Raw genomic sequence first — 27,438 nt, 5'->3', positions numbered from 1 at the left:
GGGGGGCTGCAATGGCCTGCCACCTTGAATACAATATATTTAAGGCTCCCGGAGCAAACGTGGAACTGCAGTTACACATTTAAAAAAAAGCATCTAGCCGTGTCTGCTGCACACAGCCAGAGGCCTTTGTGGACCTGGCCGCACCTTTGATTGGCACAAGTGATGAGATGCGCGAAAAAGTGATGAGATGCGCGAAAAAAAGGTTTGCGAACCTTGCGCTCTACAATCATTGGAATTGATCAGTCATCAGATTAAAAGTATCAACAGTGCATTAACTCCCCTTAAAGGCAGAACTCCACTGATGGAGTGGTCCGTGATAGTTTATTCCAAGAAATAGTAATTCCTCTCAGTGAAAGGCTCCATGTGTTCAACATTCCGCAAAGCCATAGATTTTCCCATATGGTGAAGGTCAGACCCGCGTGGAAAGCAAGGGAACGATAGTGCAGGTCAGGCGAGCAGTGGAAACCCGCAGCCGTCACTATTATCTCTTTCCAGAGGGAAGGTCAGGCAAGGTCAGGCCCGGGAATAAATACCCAGCGGCCAAACCCCACATTTACAGAGTTCTCTCCTGGAACCAACCCACTCGCCAACACCATGAAGCTGCTCCTGATCGCCCTTCTCCTGACAGGTAACTACCCCTGGCTGTACTCCTTACACAGGGTCCTTCATATTTTAAGTCCCATTTCTAATTCACTCAACTCTCCTCTGTGCCACCTGGACTTTCACGCCTCACTGTAAGTGTCAGACTATTATGCAACTGTATGTAAAAAGGACGAGCATACTCGTCCTTGGCACTTAAGGGGCCTCATTGAAGAAAGTGCTTCAGGGACAGAGGTTGGGGGCCCAGGTACTATATGACTCTGGGTCGCTTGCAATCAGAGGCTGCAAGTGAGTGGGCCACAGATTAAAATACCTCTGGGTTCACTGAGGTGGCCATTTTAGGCATTGGACATTCTCATCAGCTAGGTCCCCTTTAATCTCATGGTGGAGTCACGTCAGGGCTGGGAGGGACGGGGTGGGGGGCAGTTCATGACAGAGTGACATTGGGTGGGGCACACAAACAGTCCTGCCAAGGAGGTATTCAAGGCACAGTGGTCCATTCTCGCCAGAGTTGAAGTGAACAGGGTCTCTTTCAAGCCAGGACACACTCTCATTAGGGAGGTGTTCTTATGCCATATCACAGTCTCATAGGGGTAGTTTGACTCCCCAGGGCGTGGGTCATAGCTCATGGCACAGTCTCCTGGGGATAGGTTGACTCTCCAAGGCTATGCTCTTAGCTCATGGCACAGTCTCACAGGGAGTCTCACAGACTCCCCAGGGCGAGGTTCTTAGCACATTGCACAGTCTCATAAGGGTAGGTAGGCTGACTCCCCAGGGCGAGGTTCCTAGCTGGTGGCACCTTCTCCTAAGGGTAGGCTGACTCCCCAGGGCGAGGTTCCTACCTACGAGGTTCCTAGCTGGTGGCACAGTCTCCTAGGGGTAGGCTGACTCCCCAGGGCGAGGTTCCTAACTGGTGGCACAGTCTCATAAGGGTAGGCTGATGAGTCAGGGCGAGGTTCCTAGCTGGTGGCACAGTCTCATAAGGGTAGGCTGACTCCCCAGGGAGAGGTTCCTAGCTGGTGGCACAGTCTCCTAAGAGTAGGCTGACTCCCCAGGGCGAGGTTCCTACCTACGAGGTTCCTAGCTGGTGGCACAGTCTCCTAAGAGTAGGCTGACTCCCCAGGGCGAGGTTCCTAGCTGGTGGCACAGTCTCCTAAGGGTAGGCTGACTCCCCAGTGAGAGGTTCCTAGCTGGTGGCACAGTCTCCTAAGGGTAGGCTGACTCCCCAGGGAGAGGTTCCTAGCTGGTGGCACAGTCTCCTAGGGGTAGGCTGACTCCCCAGGGCGAGGTTCCTAGCTGGTGGCACAGTCTTCTAAGGGTAGGCTGACTCCCCAGGGCGAGGTTCCTAGCTGGTGGCACAGTCTCATAAGGGTAGGCTGACTCCCCAGGGCGAGGTTCCTAGCTGGTGGCACAGTCTCCTAGGAGTAGGCTGACTCCCCAGGGCGAGGTTCCTAGCTGGTGGCACAGTCTCCTAGGGGTAGGCTGACTCCCCAGGGCGAGGTTCCTAACTGGTGGCACAGTCTCATAAGGGTAGGCTGATGAGTCAGGGCGAGGTTCCTAGCTGGTGGCACAGTCTCATAAGGGTAGGCTGACTCCCCAGGGAGAGGTTCCTAACTGGTGGCACAGTCTCATAAGGGTAGGCTGATGAGTCAGGGCGAGGTTCCTAGCTGGTGGCACAGTCTCCTAAGAGTAGGCTGACTCCCCAGGGAGAGGTTCCTAGCTGGTGGCACAGTCTCATAAGGGTAGGCTGACTCCCTAGGGAGAGGTTCCTAACTGGTGGCACAGTCTCATAAGGGTAGGCTGATGAGTCAGGGCGAGGTTCCTAGCTGGTGGCACAGTCTTCTAAGAGTAGGCTGACTCCCCAGGGCGAGGTTCCTAGCTGGTGGCACAGTCTCCTAAGGGTAGGCTGACTCCCCAGGGAGAGGTTCCTAGCTGGTGGCACAGTCTCCTAAGAGTAGGCTGACTCCCCAGGGCGAGGTTCCTAGCTGGTGGCACAGTCTCCTAAGGGTAGGCTGACTCCCCAGGGAGAGGTTCCTAGCTGATGGCACAGTCTCCTAAGGGTAGGCTGACTCCCCAGGGCGAGGTTCCTAGCTGGTGGCACAGTCTCCTAGGGGTAGGCTGACTCCCCAGGGCGAGGTTCCTAGCTGGTGGCACAGTCTCCTAGGGGTAGGCTGACTCCCCAGGGTGAGGTTCCTAGCTGGTGGCACCGTCTCCTAAGGGTAGGCTGACACCCCAGAGCGAGGTTCCTAGCTGGTGGCACAGTCTCATAAGGGTAGGCTGATGAGTCAGGGCGAGGTTCCTAGCTGGTGGCACAGTCTCATAAGGGTAGGCTGACTCCCCAGGGAGAGGTTCCTAGCTGGTGGCACAGTCTCCTAAGAGTAGGCTGACTCCCCAGGGCGAGGTTCCTACCTACGAGGTTCCTAGCTGGTGGCACAGTCTCCTAAGAGTAGGCTGACTCCCCAGGGCGAGGTTCCTAGCTGGTGGCACAGTCTCCTAAGGGTAGGCTGGCTCCCCAGGGAGAGGTTCCTAGCTGGTGGCACAGTCTCCTAAGGATAGGCTGACTCCCCAGGGAGAGGTTCCTAGCTGGTGGCACAGTCTCCTAGGGGTAGGCTGACTCCCCAGGGCGAGGTTCCTAGCTGGTGGCACAGTCTTCTAAGGGTAGGCTGACTCCCCAGGGCGAGGTTCCTAGCTGGTGGCACAGTCTCATAAGGGTAGGCTGACTCCCCAGGGCGAGGTTCCTAGCTGGTGGCACAGTCTCCTAGGGGTAGGCTGACTCCCCAGGGCGAGGTTCCTAGCTGGTGGCACAGTCTCCTAGGGGTAGGCTGACTCCCCAGGGCGAGGTTCCTAACTGGTGGCACAGTCTCATAAGGGTAGGCTGATGAGTCAGGGCGAGGTTCCTAGCTGGTGGCACAGTCTCAGAAGGGTAGGCTGACTCCCCAGGGAGAGGTTCCTAACTGGTGGCACAGTCTCATAAGGGTAGGCTGATGAGTCAGGGCGAGGTTCCTAGCTGGTGGCACAGTCTCCTAAGAGTAGGCTGACTCCCCAGGGAGAGGTTCCTAGCTGGTGGCACAGTCTCATAAGGGTAGGCTGACTCCCCAGGGAGAGGTTCCTAACTGGTGGCACAGTCTCATAAGGGTAGGCTGATGAGTCAGGGCGAGGTTCCTAGCTGGTGGCACAGTCTTCTAAGAGTAGGCTGACTCCCCAGGGCGAGGTTCCTAGCTGGTGGCACAGTCTCCTAAGGGTAGGCTGACTCCCCAGGGAGAGGTTCCTAGCTGGTGGCACAGTCTCCTAAGGGTAGGCTGACTCCCCAGGGCGAGGTTCCTAGCTGGTGGCACAGTCTCCTAAGGGTAGGCTGACTCCCCAGGGAGAGGTTCCTAGCTGATGGCACAGTCTCCTAAGGGTAGGCTGACTCCCCAGGGCGAGGTTCCTAGCTGGTGGCACAGTCTCCTAGGGGTAGGCTGACTCCCCAGGGCGAGGTTCCTAGCTGGTGGCACAGTCTCCTAGGGGTAGGCTGACTCCCCAGGGCGAGGTTCCTAGCTGGTGGCACCGTCTCCTAAGGGTAGGCTGACACCCCAGAGCGAGGTTCCTAGCTGGTGGCACAGTCTCATAGGGGTAAGCTGGCTGATACGACGTCCTTTCATCACAGGATGTTTTTTCGCGGGTTTATTTACCGCGATTTCTTTGCTGAAAAAATATCCCACGATGACATGACATGGAACCAAGCTGGCTCCCCAGGGTGAGGTTCTTAACTTTTGGTGCAGTCTCATAGGGGTAGGCTGACCCTCCAGGGTGAGCGTAGCTCATGCCACAGTCTCATGTTAGTAGGCTGGTTCACCACAGCGATATTCTTAGCCCATGGCACAGTCTCCTAGGGGTAGGCGGACTCTATTCTTAGCTCATATCACAGTCTCCTAGGGGTAGGCTGACTCTATTCTTAGCTCATAGCACAGTCTCCTAGGGGTAGGTGGACTCTATTCTTAGCTCATAGCACAGTCTCCTATGGGTAGGCTGACTCTATTCTTAACTCATAGCACAGTCTCCTAGGGGTAGGCGGACTCTATTCTTAGCTCATAGCACAGTCTCCTAGGGGTAGGTGGACTCTATTCTTAGCTCATAGCACAGTCTCCTAGGGGTAGGCGGACTCTATTCTTAGCTCATATCACAGTCTCCTAGGGGTAGGCTGACTCTATTCTTAGCTCATAGCACAGTCTCCTAGGGGTAGGTGGACTCTATTCTTAGCTCATAGCACAGTCTCCTAGGGGTAGGCGGACTCTATTCTTAGCTCATAGCACAGTCTCCTAGGGGTAGGCGGACTCTATTCTTAGCTCATAGCACAGTCTCCTAGGGGTAGGCGGACTCTATTCTTAGCTCATAGCACAGTCTCCTAGGGGTAGGCGGACTCTATTCTTAGCTCATAGCACAGTCTCCTAGGGGTAGGCTGACTCTATTCTTAACTCATGGCACAGTCTCATACGGGTAGGCTGACATGGCAATGTGCTTAGCTCATGGCACAGGATGGGCCTGGCTCTCCTCGTGTGAGTATTTGGGCTTTGGATGTGTAGGTTCAGTAAACAACCCACCAGTAGTAAAACCTACTGTTTAAATGCAAATGCAAACTGAAACCAAGAACACCACTGAGCAGTTCGTGGATAACACTTGTCAAATGCGGAAAAAATCCATATGAATACTAATGAATGAGCTAGAAACGATTTGCTATTGGTCGCCTGGAATTACCAACCTGGGTAAACTTTGTTATAGGGAAATGTGTAAGCTCTTTGGGAGTTGTGTGCTTCTAAAATACTATTACGGCTGGGACTGAGTCGGTCACATCTTTACAATCTCCCAATTTCCCCTAAAAGTGTCCCACCACTGCCATGGACCTGGCCTGCTAGGCCGCGAGACCCCTGGTCTTGCTTTCTTCCTGCCTCTGATAGCCACAGCATACCTGACGTGGAGTCTCTTCTTCCTCTGCAGCGGCTGCTGCTCACTGGTCCACCCCGGACATCAAGGCTCTGTGGCAGTTCCGGGCCATGATAAAGTGTGCCATCCCTACCAGTGACCCTCTGCTGGACTACAACGACTACGGCTGCTACTGTGGCAAGGGAGGCAGCGGGACCCCGCTCGACACCCTGGACAGGTGAGTGAACCACCTCTGAGTTTATGGCGCATTACAGCCAGCCGGTCCTCATCTTGCCACACCCTCACTTGGTTGAACCAATCTCATCACCCTGGTTAATCACTTCACTATCTTGTACTCACCCGCAACACAAATACCAGCTCGAAGGTAGCAATCTAACCCTCAGGCCTCCCAGATGATCCACCAAGACCTAAAAGTACCTTTTAAAAGTGAAAAGAGATTAGGGTTGAATCTGAACTCACACATCTAACCGTCAAGCATTCACCCTACCTGCTCCTGTAGCCCTGTAAATCTTTTATAATGATACCTGACTGAAAGTGGCGTCCGGGAACTCAGGAAGCAACTATTTGTTATGTTTCTGCTGTTGTCACTCAGTTTGGCCCTATAAGGGTTGTCATAAACCCTTACCTTCGGTGTCACATGCTTACAGCTGTGTAGGTAAGAGCCGCAAAGTTCAGAACACTATAGTACAAAGCTCTTCTCTTCTCTTCTCTTCTCTTCTCTTCTCTTCTCTTCTCTTCTCTTCTCTTCTCTTCCCCTCTCTTCTCTCTTCTCTTCTCCTCTCTTCTCTTCCCTCCTCACCTTTCTGCATTGCTCTTTTTCTCTTTCTTGCTCTCACTATCTTTTTGTCTCACTCCCACTTTCTCTTTCTTGCTCTCACATTCTCTTTCTGTGTCAATTTCTCTCTCCCTCTCACTTTCTCTTTTTTTCTCTCTTGCCCTCACTTTCTTACTTTCTCTCACACTTCCTATTTCTCCTTCCTGTTTTCTCTTTTGCTCTCTCTCAATTTCTCTTTCTCTCTCTATTTTAATTTCTCTCTCACCTTCCCTCTTCCACACCCTCTCCATTTAGACTTAGAATGGGGCAGAATTGTGAAACTGCAATTCTGGGTGGTTCTGGAGAACCTGGAGAAGATGTACACACAGGTGTCTTTCACTCTTTTCCATGTGCTGACATGCCTCAAATACGGCTTCCCTGCTAGTGAACCGTGCTCCTTTTAGTGACCAATGGAACAAACCATGGTTTAGTAACTGTTATTTAAATTTCCCAGCCTGAACAAAATAATCATGCTTTGGGTATAATTTCTTCAGATTTGGAGAAACTGCCATTAAGGGATGTTATATTGCTGGGATCTCTTGTCCTGTTTTTTTATGGTTGAGTATACTGCTTCCGTCTTTACAAGAGATCAGTGTAAAGGGCCCCTTCTTATGCGTGGAAAAGAAGATTACAAAATAACCATTGTTTTTCCCAAATGCCTTGCGATCCAGCGTTTACCATCCCACTGGTTCAGCCATGTTGAAAGTTATAATACTGATTCTAGCCTTCCCGTCCAGATTGTCAAAATATCCTCAAATGTACAGATTGTCAAAATATGCTGCCGACCCTACCTGTCCGACAAACTATCGCCCAATCTCTATCCCTTCTTTCCTGGGCAACCCCTGGAAAATCTGGCCATCTCCCAGGTTACTCTCCACACTGAATCTGTTGGTTGTCTCTATGACCATCAGTCTGGCTTCAGAGCAGCCAGAGGCACGGTAACTGCTCTCCTGAGCACCTGTGAAGATCTGCTCTCTAATCTTGATTCTAGCCTTCCTTCTGACCCCATCCTCCTTGACCTTTCCTTTGTTTTTGACATGGTCATTCACGCCATCCTGATCAATCGACTCCGCGAAAACCTGGGCATCACAGATCAGGCCCTGGAGTGGTTGACCTCCTTCCTCCTGGACTGACCCTCCCAGGTCCAACTTGGGTCCTTTCTCTCTGCCACCTCTCTCTCCACATGTGCTGTTCCCCATGGCTCTAACCTCTCACCCTAGCGGTTCAATGTCTACCTGGCCTCTTTGGCCCAATCTCTGCCTTCTCCTCTAACTTTCAATGTTATGCGGATGACACTTAGCTCACTTTCAGACTCCCCTCAGACTCCCATCCTCTCTCGCTCATTCCGGACTGTCTATCTGTGATTCAGGATTGGTGGTCTGCAACGATTTCTGCATTAATGCCAGCAAGACGGAGATCCTTCTCACTGGTAGCCCTACTCCTACTTTCCCTCCCTCACACTCTGGCCACCCTCCTTGGGCCTTTTTCTTTGCCTTCCTGTGAGGCAAAAAACCTTGGTGTCATCTTCGATTCCACTCTCTCCTTCTCTCCTCACAACACAGACCTTGCCAAGAAGGCCCACTACCAGCTGCACCTCCTCAGAGGTATTCTTCCTTTTCTCACTCTCCCCCAGAAGCTTAGTGTCTCCAGAGCCCTGGTTCTCTCTAGGCTGGACAACTGCAACAGCCTCTTTCTCTGTCTGCCTTCCACTACTTTCCGCCCTTTGCAACTAATCTAGAACAGGACTGCAAGACTTATCCATGACCTGAAGCCCAGGGACTGTATCTCTCCAGCCCTGAAATCTCTCCACTGGCTCCCGGTGGCTACAAGGATCAAGTTCAAGACCCTCTGCATCATCCACAAAGCTTTATGGGACCGTGGCCTGTATTACATCCAACTCTCTCTTCCAAAATACCTTCCTTCTCGTGCCCTTTGCTCAGCTACCTCCAACTCTCTAAGTGCCAGACACTTCTCCAGACAGAGAGTGGGGGTAGTTCTTTCTCCTCTACAGGCGCCTCCTTCTGGAATGATATCCCTGCCCCGCTCAAACTTGAGCTGGACCACTGAAGTTCCAGAAGCCTCTCAAGACCTTCCTTGTCTAGTCTGCTTTCTCTCTGTCTCTCCCCTGCTGACCTACCTGTTTGCTGCACCGACAGGTTGATTGGCTACCACCAGAGTCTCACTGGGTACCAGGCTCTTCCATGATCAGTCTCCCCTGCTCTGCCTCCAGGCTTACTGTGCAGGTAGGGGCTGTAGCTGTAACCTCTACAGCCCCTTGCATCCTTGCACTTATCCAGAGCCGTGCTGCCCTGGCAGCGCTCACTCAGAGCAATGCTGCCTTGATTGCACTTCCCCTTTTTCCCTCTCCCTGGCACTTCCCATGCACTTTTTTGCGCTGTCCCACTTGCATGATCCGAATGACACAAGGCCTAGTAAGATCATTTGTCTTGTCCTGCCTCTGTCCCCCTCCCTTGTCTTGTCGCACCTAAAAACACTTGTGTACAGGCACGTTTTAAATGACATATCATACCATATCATTGTATTTGCACCACAGGTGGATATTTCCCTAGAATGGTGAGTTGCCACATAGCCATTGTTTTTCAAAGTCTCCCATTAACATATTTGCCAAACCCTGTGCAAAAGATGCACCCATTTCTGTACCCTTGTCTGTAAGTAAAAATCCCCACTACTCCCGTGCAGCATGCATATTGCTAATTCAACAAAATTGTGGGGATGGGTCGTATGTTCACAGAATGCGTCAGTTGCATTATTGTTGCTTCTCGTGTAATAATGGTGTATAATGCATTAATATCAAAAGACACTCAGAGATCAGATTTTGTGTTAAATTCCAAATTTTCCATGATGTTGATGACATTGCGTGAGTCAAAGAGAAAAGATTTAGGACCTCATTCCAGGTATTGGGGTCCGGCACCCTTTACGGACCACCATACTACAATGATGCCGGTAGGTGCCACGGATCCCCCAGCAGGCCAGACCTGCCGGCTTTTTTCAGGTCCCTACCGGCATGGTTGTCACAAAAGCTAGCAACGGTGCCGGTGCTTCCGTGTCCCCATTTCCATGGAGTCCAATCAGACTCCATGAAAATGCGGAGTAACCATTGCCGCCTCCCCTGTCATATTCTGGTGGCACCGGGATATCAGGCGGTAGTACTGCTGTTACGCGGTTGCCGGAAACCCACCGCCTACCGGTAGGTTTTCCAGCAACCCCAAAATGAAGGCCCTAATCTTCTTGGCTAAGGGTTGGAGAATTTGATAATACGTTTACTGATTTGGTACAAGCACTCAACTATAGCCAGCATCCTGGATGGCTGATAAAGTGCCTATGAAGGTTTGGAGCCACAAAGAATGTAGTAGTTTGTGGGTCTTTCACATCAAGATAATCATGCTTATTTTGGGGGGCACACTCCTCACTATGTTCCTGGTTTAAAATGTCCCATGCTAGGGTTTGTGTTTCATGTTAGTGGTAGCTAGGCAGGTTTGGCTAATGCTCTATGTTATTATTAAGGTCATGTGCTATTTCATATGTGGGAGACATTCATTACTGCAATGTTACCCATTTTACTTTCAGGTTCAATAAATAATACTTGATTCGATATATTTTCCATCAAAGCTTTCTGTTCTACTTTGTTCAGATTGTGAGATTGATAAATAGGAATCGTATGCAGGTTTTGTTAACATTTAGTAGGAATTCTCTTGAAAGTGTGTACCACAGCTGGCATGTTTGTTCCAAAGTGATAGAGGTGGACCTAGACATGAAATTGGTGTTCATTTCTTCTCGTACCTCATTATTTGTATAAAAAAATAGTTTCAATTTTATTGTATGAAAAAATATATGCAGTTCTATTTTGTTTACGTTATGGTGTATAATTGAATAGATACAATTTATGTTGCTGCCTTTATTTGTCTGTTGGTATATGCCATTCAACTTCACGCTGCCTGTATTTGTCAATACATGTCCTCCTTTGACAATATCATACTGTTAATATGTGTCTGCATGTGTCAATAACACCATGAGTGCACCTCAGCATCACACAGTCCCCTTATTGGGTTGCATGTTTCTGTCCTTCTCTTCCAGATGTTGCTATGTCCATGATGACTGCTATGGACAAGCAATGAACCATCCCGACTGTAACTGGGTCTTTGACAACCCCTACACCGAGAGCTACAGCCACACGTGCTCTGGGACCAGCATCACCTGCAGCAGTATGTACAGTAGTCGCCTTTTTGCATGTCTTTTCCGTTGGCAGTGTTTCTACGCCATCCTTTGTTCAGCCTATTCACATAACTTCCTCAGTCACTGCTCCACCTCCCACTAGTGGGTTGGGTCTGAGTACTTGCATTACCACAGCATGGAAAAACAGGGCTGTATGGCATTTTCATCATGATTACAACCAACAAGAGGGTTCAGATAGCCAATGGGCAATGTAGTTAATAACCATGACCATACAGCAAAATTGGAAGTGGCAGGAAAGGTTTGATGTGTTTCCGACTTTCAAATGACTTTTTTCTAAGTGAAAGAGCTCCTTATTCCAGAGCGAAGGGGCAAGTGTTGAGAGTGCGCCACCTCCTGTAGACCTGCACAAACTCCCGAGACAGACAGAAGACCCATATGGGTCTTGGTAGACAAACGAGAACATTTATCAGCCACAGACTTTCTCTAGCTTCATCCAGCATAACTTGCCTGAGCAAGGGCGTTGAAGCTCACTGCAGACCTCTGGGTTACATTCTGCTCCTCTGAAGTGGGCGCCACATGATTACAGCACACAGCAGTATGTGACTGAGGGGGACACATTCTTCACTCATCGAAATAAGAGTCATAGGATCAACGACACAGCTGGGACTCAATTAAATATACACCAATCAGAAACTCACAAGTGCATATCTTCCAATCAGAATAGAGTCACACTAATCTATAGGGAAGTGTGGAAAATTCTATACAAGCTGTGGTCCTGCTGAGTTGCTAGTAGCGCTATGACAGAGGCAGAGGCCAGACAAGCCGCTCTCTGGTGGAAATTCCAATTGGCCACTTTCACCTTGGTCCAGTTGCTGGCAGATGGATTTCAAAGACATCTTCTGAACTGCCATAGAGGCAATTCCAGTTGATTTCAGGTGCATTTTTAGGACTGGTGTTTGGCTTCTAATGGTGTCTGTTGGGTTCAGTTGGTGTATTAGTTCATCAGTAGAGTTTGGATGGTCTTTTCCACTGAAACTATGTGTGCAGCGTTCGTGACCTGACCCACTTTGGTCATTTTCTGAGGACATTGACCACCTTCTTGGGCACATCCTACCTAGTCCTACTCCACTTATCTTACTTGGAGACTTTAATCTCCATCCCTCCTCTACTCATTCTGCTTCTCATTGTCTAGCCATATTTGATTCACATCTGCTCTCTTCACTTCCTACTCCTCCCACTCATACTTCTGGTTCCACTCTTAACTTGATTTTTATTTCCTCATGTACTGCTTCTTCTATATGTGCTCTACCTCACCACTTATCTGACCATTCCTTACTTTCTGTTTCGTTGCTCCCACTCACTTCTCCCAGTATCTCCAGTTCTTTCTCATCCAATACATTCTTTAGGCGTGACTTACGCAACTTTAATTCCTCGCTCTTCTATGATACCTGTATTGACTCTCTTCTGTCTCTCACAAACTTTTCTGCTCTCTCTGTGTCCGCTCTTTCATCTCTTGCTTCTAGTCTTGATCAACTTTATCCTCTTTCTTCTTTTCAGCCCACTCTCAAACCTGGCCAACCATAGCTTTCTCCCCATCTCTGTTCTCTGCGCTGTTTTCTTTGTCGCCTCGAAAGGCGATGGCACAAACTCTGTTCTCCCATTAATCATGCCACTTATTTTTCTTATCATACTCTTTATGTCACCAGTATTAACTCTGCTAAACGCACTTATTTCTCTGACCTTCTCCATTCTCAATCTACTCACCCTCGGCGTCTCTTTCAAACACTAACTCGGCTTCTTTCTCCTGCTTTACCTGATCCTTCTATTAATTCATCCTTATCAGCATCTGATCTCGCAGCAAATTTATTTTCTTCTAAAGTTCACTCCTTACGTCAGGATATTCTATTGTCACCCTCTTATAACTCCTCTCCTTCACCATTCCCTGCTCCTTCCAACACTGGGCCTCATTCCGAGTATGGCGGTAAGGGATAGCTGCCACCGGTAACGAGACCGGTGGCGGTGATCCCTTACCGCCATACTCCGAGTTCCCTTTGCGCCCTCGCCCTTAACGCCTGGTTTGAGCAGGTGTTAAAGTCGAGGGCGCAAAGGGGCCTCCAAGCCAATAACGGTGACCGTAATGAACGGTCACCGTTATTTCCATCTTCCCCATTCCCATTGAGCCCTATGGGGGCTCATTTGGGAATGGGGAAGAGCCTTGGTGAATGGGGAATTACCGCCCCACCAACCTTGGAATGGGGCGGTAATTCCGGCATCCACCATAGCGCTGCCGGTCCGGGTACGGCGTCAACCAAGGCGTTAATAGCGCCATTGGTTAGCGCCGTACTCGGAATGAGGCCCACTGTCTCTAACTTCGCCCCTGTTTCTGATTCTGAGGTGGCTCTCCTCTCCTCTTGTCTAACGCTCACCCCACTCATGCCCCTACTAACTCTATTCCTTCTTCACTCATTCCCAAAATCTATCTGCTTTTGGTACCCTTTCTTACCTCTTTATTCAATATCTGTCTCTCCACTACTACCTCCCCCTCTGCTTTCAAACATGCTATCATTATTGATATACTAAAAAAAACCTACAGCTAATCCCCTTCTTGTCTCAAACCTTCATCCTATATCTCTCTTACACTTTTTATCTAAACTCCTTGAGCGTCTTGCTTATTCAAATATCTCCACATTCGTGTCTGGTCTATCTCTTCTTCTTCCCACTCAGTCTGGCTTTCGTCCCTGTCACTCCACTGAAACAGCCCTGACTTGTGTGCTTAATTCTCTTCTCACAGCTTGTTACTCTAAACACTATTCTGTTCTCATTCTTCTTGACTTATCTGCTGCTTTCGACACTGTGGATCACTCTTTGCTTCTGGACTCTCTTTCCTCATATGGCTTTCATGTCTCTTTTCTCTTGTGGATTTCCTCTTACTTTTCCAATCGCACATTCGCTGTCTCCTGGGGTTGTAACACCTCTTCACTTTTTCCTCTGGATCATGGTGTTCCCCAAGGCTCAGTTCTTGGTCTGTTTCTATTTTCTTTATATACTTACTATTACTATACTATAATCTCTTCTTTTGGACAATCACACCACTTCTATCCTGATGATACTCAGCTCTTTCTATCCTTCTCCTCTTTTACGCCTGACATTCACTCTACTCTCTCAACTTGCCTTTCTGCAGTTAAATCCTGCATTGCTCCCATTCTCTAACTCTGAACGCCAGAAAAAATGAAGTCTTATTCTTTCCCGCTAACACTCTCCTACCACAGTCTCCTCCCCCATTTATTTCTTTTCATCCCTCCTGTCTGTCACTTCTGCTGCCCGTAATCTTGGTCTCTACTTCGATTCTAACCTTTGCTTTGCTCATCATATCTCTCTCACATCCTGTACCTGTTGATTTCATCTCTACAACATTTGCAGAGTCTGACCTTTTCTCACTTTCCATGCCACACAACTTCTTATCTCATCGTTAATCTTTTCTCGACTTTTCCATTGTTCTGTCAGGTTCTTTGGTCTTCCTCACTCATGCCTTGCTCCTTTTAAATCTATCTATCATTCGTCTATTCGTTCACTCTGTCTTCTCTCTCATCGTGACTCGATTTCCTCTTCTCTTACCTCACTTGGTTGGTTGTCTTTCTACTCTCAGGCTAAATACAATTTTCTTTGCCTAGTTTTTAAATCTCTTTATGGACTTGACCCTGACTATCTTGCATCTCTTCTCTCATTCTACTCTCCTTCTCGTTCTCTCCGTTCCTCTGCTCTTTTTAGACTGACCGTTCCCTGTCCTCCTTGCGCTCAATCCCGCTTTCGTTCGTTACAGCTCCTTGCCCCTCTCCACTGGAACATGCTCCCTCTGTCTCTTCGTTCTATTACTTCTTACTCTTTGTTCCATTGCTCCTTAAAAAATCACCTTCTTCAGTACCCTGATTGGTTGTTACTGGCTGTAGCTGAACCATGATTTGCACCATTGATTTTTTATTTTTTTATTCTTTTTTATTTTACTTGATTCAATTTACAAAAGAAATTTTTACAAGAAAAATAGACATTTTCCCTCCTTCCCTACTTTAAATTGTATGTTCCAACCCAAAGATAAATATCGACAATGAGCGAAGGAAAAAAGAAAGAGAGATTCCTTGACACCAGACTGGTTGTGGTCGTGGGTGACCTAACGATGGAATGGTCCATCACCCTTCCAGTCTGAGTGTAAATAGGATAGGCAGGGGTCTCCAACTGGTCTCATTCCTAGATTTCAAATTTCAAGTTCATGAAAAATTGTGAGACTGCAATCACATAAGAGGTGTTGTCTCCCTCTATTAGTTTATTCCACCAGTCCTCTTCTCCACATATAGTCGACTCCTTGAATATGTGGCCAAGGTGTCTACTTTTCAGGTCCGTCAAATTTGTACATGCCAATAGTAGATGTCTCAGTGTCTCAATTTGATGTGTTTTTTTACAGTAACGACAGCTGTTATCCAATGAAATTTTTCTTATCCCTCTGATTTCATTTGTTAACAAAAGGTTCATTCTGAAGCGCATAAACGTGTTTCTTAGACGTCTGTTTGGGAACTTTTTTAGACAGTTTGACATATCGTTTATGCCCTTTGTTGTAGGCGGCTGGTGGTTTATTAATTTGCTTCAGTTTTCCAGAGATGTCGCCTGAATCCAGTCTCGTTCCCACAGTTTTTGTTTAACTTTATCTGGATTTTGTATCAGTTCTTCCTCCGAGCTATCTATCTTGTCCAAAGTTTTTTGATTTTCTATCTCCCAGTTCGTCAGAAGGTTACTTCTATGATCTTAAAGTTCAGCACAGATAATAGTAGCTACATTTGGACATTTGCTGATTTTAATCTTTCTGTATAGCATTATTGTATTTCTTACCACCATCGACTCTAATGATTGTAGTCCCAATTCTTGGCGTATGGTTGAAACAGGCGTTGATGCTGGTAGGTTCAATGTGCTTCGCCAAAAGAGCCCTTCAATACGCTTCCAGAATTTTCGCGGGATCATCAGCATTGCATCTGCTCCATATATTAGAATGGTACCACTTTTCCCTTATAGAATTGTATCAAGGGAATTATTGTAAATTTACAGAATCTTCCGTCTATCATTTTAGCCTGAGTGGCCAACTTATTTGTTTTTTTCCAAGAGATGTTCTTGCATTGGGCACTCTTGTTTGTTACTGCTAAGGATTACCCCTAGGTACTTAAATTCTTTCACCTGTTCGATCTTCTCGCCTTCCAAAGTCCAAATGAAGTTATCAGTGCATGGGTTATGTTTTTCCATAATCATGACTTTGATTTTAGTTTTATTGATTTCCAAATTGTTCTTCTTTATATAAGCTGCCAACTCATTTAGTTGGTGCTGAAGTCCAATAGGTGTAAAATCCAATAAAATAAGATTGTCTGCATAGAGTAATCTGGAGATCTTAGATCTTCCTACTGTGGGTGGAAATGAGCGGATCTCTAGTTCTCCATCTTTGATATTCCAGAGCTATGAATTAAATAGCGTCGGGGCAAGAGGGCACCCTTGCTTTACTCCTCTGGCCGTGGTGATTTGTTCTGAAAGGTACCCTGCTTGGTTTAGATGTATTCTAATAGAGGTCTTTTGATGACGAGCTCTAATGGGTTCCAAGATCTCTTCCGAGCAGCTTTTTGTTCTTAGTTTTCCCATAGGATTTCCCGGTTGACCTCGTCGAACGCCTGGACCAGGTCAACAAATGCCAGGTGTATTTTTAGGCTTCCTTCATGGATCTTACTTTTTAAGATGCTTAACAGCAAGATGTTTACAGCTGTCCCTGCATCCTCCACAAACCCAGATTGAAGTGGATCTTTATTGCCCGAGGTTCTTGCCCAGTTTTGAAAGTTTTCCAGGAGTAGTGAGCCAAAGATTTTTCCAACCACATCGAGGAGAGCTATTGAGCGATAGTTCTTAGGTTCCTCTCTAGGGCTGTGTTTATATATCGGCACGATAGTTGCTGTTGTCCATGAGGTGGGTATGGATCTATGGAATGTACACTTCTTTATCACTTCATGGATAAATTCCACCCATTCTTCTTTATTTTCTTTTAAATCAGCGTTTGTGATGCCGTCTGGGCCAGGGGCCCTCGAGTTGTTTAACCGTACAAGTTTTCTCATGATGTCGTCCCGCTCCCATGTTGTCGCCCAGGAGATGTTTGAGGGAGCAGATGTTGTTGTATTTTGCCATCCAACTTTCTGGAATAAATTACTAAAATGTTTCGTCCAGGCCTCTTCTACGACAAAATTATTTATTGCATTTGCTCGGGTCCCCGAAGTTGTTCTTATCAAGGTCCAAAAATCTCTATCATTTCCTGCTAAATATCGTCCTCAGCATTGCGGCAGCGTCTGCCTGGGCAAATGTTGCTCTATGAAGCCATAACCAGCTTTTATACGACCTTTCCACCGCTTTTACTTGGTTCTTCATTTCAGGGGTATTTATCTTTCTTGCAAGACGTTTAAGTTTTCGTAGTTTTTTCCTCTCCTCCACAATGCATTTGTTAAATTCGTGTATATGGTTTTTTATCTCACGATTGGGCCACACTTTTTTTTTTTCATAGATTTTTCATAGTGAACGATAATCAATGTTGTCTTTTTCTATTATCGATCCACTTTGTCAATTTAATTTGCATATGGCAGTATATGTAGTTGTTAATTATTCCACTGCCTTAGTCTTGTGCCTCCTTTGCACTCCTCAATCTCAGCAGTCATTGTTGGCCTAATAGTCCTTATATGTGTCCATTTTGCCTTTAATAAATTGTGATCACTATTAGATGTTTTTACCACCTCAAAATCGACCATAATCCTCAGCATTTCATTAGAGACAAATATGTGATCTAAATTTGCCTTCTGGTTGTTTATTTCCCACGTCGGAATTGGTGGGCCATCACTAAGCATCGTTGTTTCTAAACTGTGGAGGTCCCATGCTGACATCATCCCCTTCCATAGGTGGCCTCGGACCATGCTTAGGGGAATTTTTTTCATAGTTCCCTTCGCAACTTTGGTTTTAGGGCAGACCGCGTTCAGGTCCCCACAAAGAATAATACATTTCGGGGCCCATTCTAAGTGTGTTTTTTCTAATATGCTGTTTCCTGTTTTCAGAAAATCTTCGTTCTTAATTGCCGCAGGATTCCAGTAGGTATTTATCAAGACAATTATTTCGTATTTTGCGCTTTTTTTAATTGTTGATGTCTACCGATGTTTTGGTCCATCTTAAAACGGATACTTGGAAGTGGGCGTTAGAGACTTCTGTTTTTATATGTTGGATTCCCACACATGATCTAATGGCCGTCATCAAACCTGACGCTGGTCGACCCTTGCCAGAAAAGGTTGCCGGGGCTAGGAAGGTTTCGTATCCCTCCAAAAAGGGTTTATGGGTTAGCCATGTCTCTTGGAGACATAAGATATCAAACTCCCCAAGATTGACGTCACATTCTGCCAGGGGGTGGGTGAAGCCTCTGGTGTTCCAAATTCCCATTACAATGGTATCAGTCTCATCTTCCGTCCCTCCTCCCCGCACTTGGTCCGTGGGCTCCCTAACTTCTCTGAATGGCTAACTCTTCTTACTTAGTGCTTTTGAGATCCATGACCATCTCTCGACCACATCTTCTTCTACATCCTGAGGGGTGTTCCTAGCTGTTGATCTGTTTTCCCTTGGTAGATCTTCTTGTGGAAATGTTATTGTCAGGCTCCGAGAGGGGCCCTTGGGGTATCTTCCATTATTATTTTATTTCTCCTCTGTGTCGAGCTGTAATGATTCCGAGAGCTTAGCATCTTTCTGTGTGACCCTTTCCTTAGATCTCCGTAAGGGGCCTTTTGAGCGTGCCCGCACTTTCTCCAGTTTAAGTTGTGCACTTTCTTGTGTTTCCCATTTGTTGTTTTCATGGTCCCGATGTTTATTTCTTACGTGGTGCTCACACAGACCGTATCCCAGCATTTGGAAACTTTCCTGTTCCGCTGTTATCATGGCCCTAATTATTGGAGATGGAATGTGCAAATAAACACAGCTCTTTTACCGGACGTACTGAATTCCACAAATCTGATATCACCAGAATTAATCTGTCTCAGATTTGGTATACATTTCATGAGGGCCAGTGTGTTCTTCCTGTTCAATATCAATTTATCTCGTGAGTCACCCACACGTTCCAGTTTGAAAGACCTTTCACTTCCAATTTTTTTGCTATATGGAATATAAACCTCTTTCTCGTTTTCTGAGTTGTTATTTCTTTTGTTTCTTAGTTTTCTCTCAGGACGTGAGTCTCTTTGGTTTCTTTTTCGAATATATTCTGTCTTTATCTTATTAACAGATTTAACTTCCTCCCGTGTCTGGTTTTTTGAGGTTCTTTTTGGGCTTCATGATCTGCTTCTATAGTTCCTATCCCTTGGATTGCATTCTTTCTCTCTAAATGGAGATCCTCCTTTGTTTCTTTCTCTCGTTGGCGTTGTATCCCTTACGCTGGCCGCTTGAACCCCAGCGACTATTTCACGCCGTTCTTCTAGGGTGAGAAAAGAGCTGTTTTTGTCTTTTTCTACCATTTCACTATTTTTAACTTCACGTTCTATTATCTAACGTTCCAATTGGTGCTTCTCTAGATTGGGGTCTATATCCCCGCTTTCGTCGGAATAAACCGACAAGTCCATAATGTCAATGCTTTCTTCATGGTCTTCAGTGTCCTGTTGACATATAGTTAACGGTGCGACTTGAGCTGATTTTTCCCCCGTTGGGAGTTCTACTTCATGAAAAAACACTGATCTCTTTTTCATTTGTTCATTTGACTGCGTTTTCTTTTCCTGGGGATTACAAACTTCCTTTGTTGTCTTAGTGTGAGCTTGATTTCTTTCTAACGTAACCACCCTTTGTCCGGCTTTGGTTATGTTTATTTTTCCATTTTCAAAAAGCGGATATGTTAATTGTTCCCTTGTTTGTAATTTAAAATGTTCTGACTCAGAGTTCTCATTTTGTGATTTATGTTTTTTTCGCCTCGGTTTGAGGCTCTCTTCTTCCTACATCCTCTGCTGATACTTAGCCCATCTTTTTCCAAGGTCAAAACGACACACCCATTTGTAGGCTGTTTCTTAATTGGTCCCTTCAGTTTTACCCCTTGTTGGTTTCGTACTTTAGTTTGGGGGACTTTCTTGAGTTCTTCTCCGAGATTCAGAAGGGGGATGTCGCTCTCTTTTGTCATTTGTGGTTCACCCGGCTGGTCTCCTGGCTCTCGATCCAGTTCATTTCTGACTTCTTTTAGTGTGACTTCCGTCTGAGTAGCGATTGAGTTGTTTTTCAGGTTGCACCGCAACGTTTCTATGTTAGTTTGTTGGCCAGAATCTCTGTTTATTACGTTATCGGGAGCATGAGGTTTCCCCCCCTTAATTCCATAGCCATGATAAAACCTTCAACATAGGTCATCTTCGTGTGGAGCATTGCTACCAAGGTTAGTTGGTCCTTTAAAGTATCATGTATGGACTCATACAATTTACAAAATGGGTTAATTGCGATATTTATTGCTGACATTATAGCAAAAATGTCAGTTTTTTTTATTGTTGGTTCCTTCTCATTGTCAGTGGTCACCGTTGAGGATCTTCTATTTCGTGTTGGTGTACTATTCTCATTATTCTCTGTCCAGTTCAAAGATCTTCTATTTTGTGGGGGGGATCTTGTGTAAGGACCTGGCGTGGGGCTATGGACAAAATCGTTAGCCCTTACAGATTTTTCCCTTTGGAGTTCCTCTTCTGTAGTTGTTATTTTTTTCTAGAATGTTATCTTGTTTTTTCCTCCCAGATCCACCCTCCAGTGACAGATCCCTTGGGTTAATTCTCACTTGAGGTATGATTCTGTCTTTCGTTGAAGTTGAAAATACCTTTTCAGCAGCTGGGGTCTCCTGTAGAGGATCCCTTATGAGGATCTCACCCCCCCTCGGGGCAATTTCGTCTATTATCCCCACACTGGGGTCCTTCGGTGTGTGTTGGTTGATCTCATTAATACTGTCGAGTGCGATTACTTCCTTAGATGTGCAGGAGCTCCCTTTGGCCGGTGGTTTCTGTTTCACCGTAGAACAATTGCTCTGATCTTCATGTGTTTTCTCAATTTGTATGTTATTTTGGGATGGCAGGTTCATAGCGGGCGACACCCCCTGAAATTCTGGATCTTTGAAGTATCGAATTCCAGGTTTTAAGGTGGCTCGAGGGGAGGCTCTTCTCATCCCTGACCATACAAACCTTGGCTCTTGCATACTGTGTTATGTTTGGGAAATATCTCCCTCCAGTAACTCAGTGTCTGATAGTTCCTCCCTTTGGTCTTGTGATTCCATTGATGTTTTTTTGAAAAATCTGGCTACTGAGTTTGCAGAGTGCTTGTTTGCTTTTAATCTGAATTTGGCTTTCCTCACCGTTCTTTTAGGTTGTGACCCTAAAGTGTTTTCCTGAGTTGGTTTCTCCTTCTCTATTGATGATTTTGATTTGCTTTCTCTTTGTTTTTGAACTGATTTTTTTGAGATATTGTTTGATGACGGTTTCCTTGGTGTTGTACCCTCCTCACTCTCGTTGGGTACGCTATGTACTTGCGGTAAGCCAATATTCTCGGACTTATTGTCACTTAGGGGGACCTCCTTTTCTTTGTTTGCTGAGTCCTCCTTATGTGGCTCCTGTTGTTGGGTATTTATTTCTGAGACAGCTTTGTCGCAAATGGTAATTGTGTTGTACTTTTCGAGTCGTCTGTTGTTTTTTTCCCCTCGTTACATGTAGGTGGGGGAACATAGTTTTGGGCGTGACTGTCACCCGAGTCCTCCCTCAATTCTAGGTGCATTTTGTACAGTGGGTCCACCCACTGACACAGCACAGTAAAGATAGAGAGCAGACTGCCACAGACTGCTTCCAACCTCAGCTTCCAAACTCTGCGTCCGCTCCGTGGACTGAGGTGGGTTTTGTAGAGCGGGTCCTCCCACTGACACAGCACAGTAAAGATAGAGAGCAGACTGCCACAGACTGCTTCCAACCTCAGCTTCCAAACTCCGCGTCCGCTCCGCAGACTGAGGTGGGTTTTGTAGAGTGGCTCCTCCCACTGACACAGCACAGTAAAGATAGAGAGCAGACTGCCACAGACTGCTTCCAACCTCAGCTTACAAACTCTGCGTCCGCTCCGCGGAGTGAGGTGGGTTTTGTAGAGTGGGTCCTCCCACTTACACAGCACAGTAAAGATAGAGAGCAGACTGCCACAGACTGCTTCCAACCACAGCTTCCAAACTCCACGTCCGCTCCGCGGACTGAGGTGGGTTTTGTAGAGTGGGTCCTCCCACTGACACAGCACAGTAAAGATAGAGAGCAGACTGCCACAGACTGCTTCCAACCTCAGCTTCCAAACTCTGCTTGATTTTATGTACTGTTGATCTTCTATGTAAAGCGCTTTGGAAAAAGGCACTATATACAGAACAATAAAAATACAAAAACTACTATTAGGTTTTAGTGTCTCATTAGATTTTAGTGTGTTGATGTAAAGATCAGAAAAGAAGAAGGGGTTGTGTGCACTAATACGGCTTCCTCATGGAGATTGAAGAGTGAACTGTTTGACAGCACTGGTCAGAGTGTGGATAGAGTCTGAAAGCATAAGGGAGCTGTGATTTTACAAGCGAGAGACACACCACACATAGACAGATGTGAGGGACACAGAGACACACACCAAAGCAGGTACAAATGGGGCAAGAATGTGCAGGAGTGCAGGGGATATGATGTACTTGGCAGTGGTTGAGTTGAGGTGACACAACCGAGAGATGTTTGTGTTCAGTGGATGCTGGAAGGAAGTCATGGGCGCACAGCTTCAAATGTTGGTATGAATCCATGCCTAGACCGAGCTGGAAGGTTCAAGTTCTAGACCGAGATGGAGAGTTAAGGTTCTGGCCAATACCAAATGCCTGGAACAATCAGGGACACGACCATCAAAAATCTTGAAGCATCGCTGTAGCCATGGCATCAAGTCTCTGAAGATGAAGGTTGGTCGGGTGGAAACTAGTGGTCTAGATTACTGAGGACATGGACTGCTAGTGGTTTATTGGTTATATAAGGTCTTCATAGGGTCTGGTTGGCATAGCATGGACATTAGGGCTCAGCAAAGGTCCAGGTAGTAGAATTAATTTGAATTGACTCAAAGAGGGGTCCATGGACAGGGTCATAGTTGTGAAGAGGCTCTGCTAGGCTCTGAGCATCATTCAGGCTGAAGGCTAAACCAAGTACAAGGTAGTATGATGTTGCCAGTAAAAGAACAACATATGTAAGTTATAATCAAGTTAATAAAGAAATATACTGAGGTTGTTGGGGTAAAGTTGAGGTGCAGCCCTTAGGCAACAGGGAAGGGGAGACTGGAACATGGTGTTGCATATTGTACAATGTCCAAAGCCCATATGCTGTGCTTGGATCCAGTGGAAACGATTTGCAACTGGTAAATTGTATCTTTCCCCAGGGCTGAATCTCTCTTTTGTGATCCTGTGTCCCTCAGCTCTCCCCATCTCAGCTCCTCATCTTCTTTCCACAGGTAAAAACAACCCTTGTGAGGCATTTATCTGTGAGTGCGACCGCGCTGCCGCCATCTGCTTCTCCAAAGCTGGCTACAACCCCGAATACAAGAACGTGGACACGAAGAAATACTGCCAGTAAAGATCACCACAGAGCACAACCTGCCCAACAAAAATACCTGGGCGCTATAGTAAGATTAACAACATTTCCAGAGCAAGGATAATCCAAGACCAACCATGATACATACAGAAGCAGGAGGTGGAGCCCTTTCCAACATGGTGCCTGTGCTCACCCTCCTGTTTCAACTGCCTTTATGGGACAACCGACATTTTATTAGCTTTTTCTGATGAATGATCCTCATGGTCTGTCCATGTAGCAAAACAAAATAACCAAGGACAGCTCATGAAGCCGTAAATCCTCTCTTTAACTTATCTGTGTTCGATCATTTAATAAACATGTTTTGAAAAACGATGTCATGTGTACTCATCTCTGTTCAGGTGATCATGAACACCATTGCTGTGCAATAATTAGTGACTTTCCACACCTAGAGGTCCATTGTAGGCAAGTTTGTTTGTTTGTTTGTTTATTGATTTGATAATGCGCCCTGAGCGCTTGAGCAGCTGGGCGCAGCATTACAGGAATTCTCGAAGCTTAGTTGCAATGCCTGTCACAATTTAATACATACATGTAGTTACAATGTGAAATACATAAAATAATACATCAAACAGTGCAGTCATTTGATACAATGTGGATACAGTGAGTGAGGTGGAATAGATATTGGCTATTCCTAGAGCATGGAGGGGGTATATCGGATAAACGTTAGACTAGCAGGACGTAGGTTAGTAAAAGCCTGTGGTTACAGCTATGAGTAGGAAGATAAGTAAGTCACTGTAGTGCTGTCAGGTGCTTTGACAAGGTTGTCAGAGTGAAGAGGTTAAAGGTCGTTAGAGTGAAGCCATTTGAGGGCATTGGTTCTGAATCTAGTGTAAGGTAAGGGGCGTCTAAGGTCAATAGGGAGTGTATTCCATGCTTGAGCAGCTTTAACTAGGAAGCTAGTTCCTCCCGCCGTGGTGAGTTTAAATCTGGGGATGTCAAGCAGGAAGGTATTGGCAGATCTCAGAGGTCGGGAGGTGAATTTCCTGGTGATTTTTTCCGATAAGTAGGGGGGTGCTAGATTGTTGAGACATTTAGAGGTGAGAGATATAGTTTTGAGGAGGATTCTGTCCTTTATTTTTAGCCAATAGGCCTCTTTCCTGAATTTAGAGATGTGCTCTCTATGAGGGATGTTCAGAGCTGCTCCTAGAGCATTGTTTTGCAATCTTTGGAGGTTGTCAGTGACATACTTGTTGGCTCCTGAGCACAGGGCATTGCGTTAGTCTAGTCTAGACATGATAAGAGCATTGGCCAAGGTGATGCAACTGGCATTGGATAGGAATGGTCTGGCAGCTCGGATCAATTTACAGGTGTAGGCGGTAGTGGAGGAGAGGGAGCTAACTGACTTTTTTAGGTTAGGAGAGGATTCCAGGTAGAATCCTAGAGTTTTGACCTCAGGCATAACCTTAATGATATTGTTGTCAATGTTGAAAGATATATAGTTTGGGGTTAGTTTTTTTAAGTTGAAGTCAAATCTGAGGAGTAGGATCTCAGTTTTGTCGTCATTCAGGCAGAGGCCGTGGGTTGCCATCCATGCCTGAATGAGGATGTATATTTTATTCACCAAGGCCAGGTCTTCTTCATAGTTGCCGAAAGGGGTATGAGGATCTGAGTGTCATCTGCGTAATTAGTGTAGGTGACACCCAATCTATCCAACTTGTCAAATAGTGGCTTGGTGAAGATGTTATACATGGTGGGTGATACACAGGATCCCTGTGGGATTCCACATGTTATTTGGATAGGATCAGCGCAAGAGGAGGTAGAGAAGACTCTGAGAGTTTGGTTGGCTAAAAAGGATTGTACCCAAGCTATGGCTTGTCCTGTGAAGTTGGCAGCAAGTCTTAGGTGGCTACATAGAACTGCATGGTCCACCAAGTCAAAAGCTGCTGATAAGTCCAGCAGTATCAGCAGGGAGGTTTTGCCATTGTCTTTTAGCTCCTCGATTTTAGTCTTAAGGTCTAGCAGGGCTGTTTCGGTGCCATGGAGAGGGCGGAATCCTGATTGTTGTGAGCCTAACAAATGATTTGTTTCTAGGTAGTCCTGAATTTGTAGGTAGGCTACTATGTCAATAATTTTGAGTAGGAAGGGTACAGTGGTGATGGGTCTATAGTTAGTGGGTATTGAAGGGTCAAGAGTTTGTTTTTTCAGTAACGGGAGGACCCAGGATTCTTTCAAGTTGGTACGTATAGTGTTTGATTTAAAGGAGGAGTTGTTAATCTTTGAGATGAAAGGGCCTAAGTCTCTAGCCACATCCTTTATTATTTGCGCTGGACAATTGTCACCCTTGCAATTGGAAGGTTTCAGGGAGAGAATGACCTTTTCAGTATTGACGATTGAGATGGATTTGAAGCTAAATGGTGTAATAGTATTATGCTCAGTGGACGGTGCTAGTAGTTGGTCAGCGATGTGCAGAGAGTCTTTTTTTTTAGTTATTGTGAGTTGAACGGAGGACATTTTATTTGATAAGGCGTTCTGTATATTAGTACACTTTGAGACAGTGTCAGCTGGTTGTATGGGGGATTCAATTTCACGGAGGATGGAGAAGAGTTCTTTCGTGTTTGATTGGGCCTTTGTGATTCTGTCATCAAATAAGTTTTTTTGTGTTGATGATTTCTTTCTTGTAATGTTTAGATAGTTGGGCTAATTTGGCTTTATTGTTGTCAGTAGGTGAGTTGCGCCAGATAGTTTGTAACTTTCTTTTCTGTTTTCTTAGGTCATTAAGTTAGGGGGTGAACCAGGCATTTAAATGCGCTTCCTGTTTACTTTTGCGCAGTTTAGTAGGGGCAATGATGTCTAGTGCTTTGGTCATGGCAGAGTTAAAGGTGTCCACTAGGGTGTCAGGATCATTGTTATTCTCCAGACCATTAATAGCGGGGATGAGGAGCGGGATGAGTTTTTCAGCAGTGATATCTTTTTTACTTCTGGCAGGTAAGGGGGTATCATGCTGATAGTTTTGGAGGTGAGGAGATCAAGTGAGGCGGTGAAGTTGATTAAATAGTGGTCTGTCCAAGGTTGTGGGACAATGTCGGTGATGGCAATGTTGCAATTAAGTTCAGATACCCAATCGAGAGTTCTGCCCTTAATGTGGGTAGGTAAGAGGACTTTTTGGGTAAGCCCGTGGTCGTTGAGTAAGGCTGTTATTGAGTGGGCGTGCTTATTGTCTGGGTTGTTAAAGCCGATGTTAAAGTCATCCATCAGTAAGGTTTGGGAGTGGTTTTTGCGTGTTATTCGCTATAAGGCTGGTGAGGTCCTCTTCGAAGGTTCCTAGTGGTCCTGTGGGCCTGTAAATCAGGTCGATGGTCAGTGTACGGTTGTTGGAAAGCATCAATTTAGCTGTGAGTATTTCACAGGATGAGCAGGAAGGCGAGTTGGCAAGTCTAATAGGTAAGGTATTTTTATAGATGATGGCTAAGCCACCGCCTTTAGCTTTTGGTCTATCTGCTCTAAGTATATGGTGACTGTCAGGTACAGCTACCATCAAAGTAGGTCCTGCCGCCTCGTGGAGCCAGGTTTCTGTGATGGCAAGTAGGTCTAGGCTGCCATTACTTAGCATGTCAGAAATTTCAGGGGCATGGGCTACCATAGATCTGGCGTTGATGAGAGACCCAGTTAATGTCAAGGTGCTCTTAGGGATAGGATTATGTGAGGGTTTGATTAAATGTTTGCCTTGATTAGGGTGCTTCTTTGTGTGAAATTGGGTACGCACCAAGTTTGGGATCTCTTTTTTAGTAGCCTGTGTACACTTGGCTAGGTAGTATGGGGTGGGGGGGAATCCGGTAGCATTGTTATTTCTTTTAGGTTCGTAGAAACGAGGTAGTCGTGCCCCAAGTCTAATGTTTCTGTCCAAAGGTGGGCTTGTATTTAAGGTAGCAGAGGCCATGATGGTGAGGAGCCCAATCTTAAGTAGGAGGGTCTAAGTGTTTAGGTTTTTGCTCATGGTGTTAGGTACAACTAAGTTAGGATTCTCAGTGGAGGCAAAGAATGACTTGTGCCAAATAGATGCAATGGAACTGAGAGGTTCACCTACATTTAAGGTTCACCAATGTGCGAGATCGCATTGAAGGCTAAAAATGGCATGTGCAAGTTAAGCAGTATATAGGGTTCACCTAAATTCAAGATTCCTACTAAAGGCTAAGATGGCGTGTGCAAACAGATGCAATTGAGCAAGGGGTTCATCTAATTTCAAAAATCACACTGAAGGCTAAAAATGGAGTGTGCGGGTTGAGCAGTAATTCAAAATTC

The 27,438-nt window shown here is 46.1% G+C and overlaps 1 protein-coding gene across 1 annotated transcript; it reads left to right on the top strand.

Annotated features, from left to right (window-relative positions):
* The first annotated feature begins 573 nt into the window (after positions 1 to 573).
* Positions 574 to 23,397, top strand: LOC138492531 (phospholipase A2, minor isoenzyme-like). Its single transcript, XM_069619749.1, has 4 exons — positions 574 to 628; positions 5,575 to 5,737; positions 10,430 to 10,557; positions 23,063 to 23,397. Exons 1-4 carry the CDS (start codon positions 595 to 597, stop codon positions 23,182 to 23,184), a joined length of 447 nt encoding a protein of 148 aa, XP_069475850.1. The 5' UTR covers positions 574 to 594; the 3' UTR covers positions 23,185 to 23,397.
* Positions 23,398 to 27,438: the final 4,041 nt, after the last annotated feature.

Source organism: Ambystoma mexicanum, chromosome 10, assembly GCF_040938575.1.
Source record: "Ambystoma mexicanum isolate Mex_15411 chromosome 10, UKY_AmexF1_1, whole genome shotgun sequence".
NCBI lineage: Eukaryota > Metazoa > Chordata > Amphibia > Caudata > Ambystomatidae > Ambystoma > Ambystoma mexicanum.
The sequence above is the reverse complement of the archived record's forward strand: the minus strand, read 5'-3'. Positions and strand labels throughout refer to the sequence as shown.